The 1,113-nt window shown below is 71.2% G+C and overlaps 1 protein-coding gene across 1 annotated transcript in view; it reads right to left on the bottom strand.

The window, feature by feature from the left end:
• The window catches only part of SARDH (sarcosine dehydrogenase), a gene marked incomplete at its 5' end in the record, with an annotated part of 43,683 nt that overhangs the window by 36,246 nt on the left and 6,324 nt on the right, over window positions 1–1,113 (bottom strand). The window contains 3 exons of the mRNA XM_012721185.1: window positions 14–104; window positions 237–358; window positions 799–851. Of these exons, the coding sequence (XP_012576639.1) occupies window positions 14–104; window positions 237–358; window positions 799–851 (266 nt within the window). The remainder of the gene's footprint in view (window positions 1–13; window positions 105–236; window positions 359–798; window positions 852–1,113) is intronic.

Genomic DNA, 1,113 nt, shown 5'->3' with positions numbered 1-1,113 from the left:
CGCCCATGCCCACCTGATGTCATAGCCGTACATGTCCTTCTCCGGGCGCCCGTGGACAATCCAGTGGGCCAGCTCCTGCCCGCAGCCACCACCCAGCATCATTCCTGCAAACGGGACGGTGGCCGGCCTGCCCTCACCGCCGGCCGCCCCGCTCCATCTGCCCCACCCCGCCCCTGCCAGGAGCCGCCCCACCCCGGGCCTCGAGCCGATGGGGCTGGGGCTGCGGCCACACTCACCCGCGCTGTTGAAGCCGCAGCCCAGGAAGAAGCCGCGGACTTCCGGCGCCTCCCCCATCAGGGGCTTGTGGTCTGGTGTGAAGGACTCTGGAACAGAGGGCCTGCGTCCCTCCAGGCCACACCTGGGGTCCCCGGAGGGCAGTGACAGGGGCTGGGGCGCAGCTGCCCCTCCATCCAGGTCTCCCCGCCCCCCGCTCAATGCGGCTTCCTCCAGGCAGCCCTCCTGATTGCTCCTGCCACGTTCCGCTGCGCCCCAGCATTTTCGGCCAGACGCATCTGGCCGAATCGGGTTCTGCCCTTCAGGGTCCACGTCGGCCTTGAGGCTGCCACCATTCGCTGGCTGATGAGGCCCTTCCCTGGCCACGCTCCCCACCCAGGGCGGGGCTCCCCTCGCTGGTCATCTCCCTGCTATGTCACCGCTGGCCCTCTGGCTCGGTGGCCTGCTCACGCTGTGCCCCAAGACCCAGCACATGGCCCCGCCAGCAGCAGGCGTCTGATGGACGCTTGCTGGACGGAGGCCTCCTGCCTTCAGGGCAGCCTGGGGAGAGGCGCCCGGCAATACCTGACGGCGCCGCTGCCCAGCGCTGGGCTCAGGCCCTGCCGCACGCTTCCCGTCTGCGTGGCCGGGGCAAGCCGCGTGGCCCTTCCCAGCCTCCGTGCCCAGACACCAGGAAGGGGCGGTCACTGCGCGGCCTGAGTTTGTTGGTGTCAGCCGCCCACCCACCTGCGCCCAGGCTCCGCCCAGCGGCAGACGCCTGCCCAGCCCTGGCAGCGAGGAGCGGCAAGGGCCGCACTCCGCGTAGACGAGGAAAGAAGCCGGCGGGGGGCGAGTCACGGCCCTCGGTGGCCTGGTCAGCCCCGCGGCGGACGAGGAGGA

The sequence above is a fragment of the Condylura cristata genome, unplaced genomic scaffold (genome assembly GCF_000260355.1).
Source record: "Condylura cristata isolate star-nosed mole 26May11 unplaced genomic scaffold, ConCri1.0 scaffold00006, whole genome shotgun sequence".
Classification (NCBI taxonomy): Eukaryota; Metazoa; Chordata; class Mammalia; order Eulipotyphla; family Talpidae; genus Condylura; species Condylura cristata.
The sequence above is the reverse complement of the archived record's forward strand: the minus strand, read 5'-3'. Positions and strand labels throughout refer to the sequence as shown.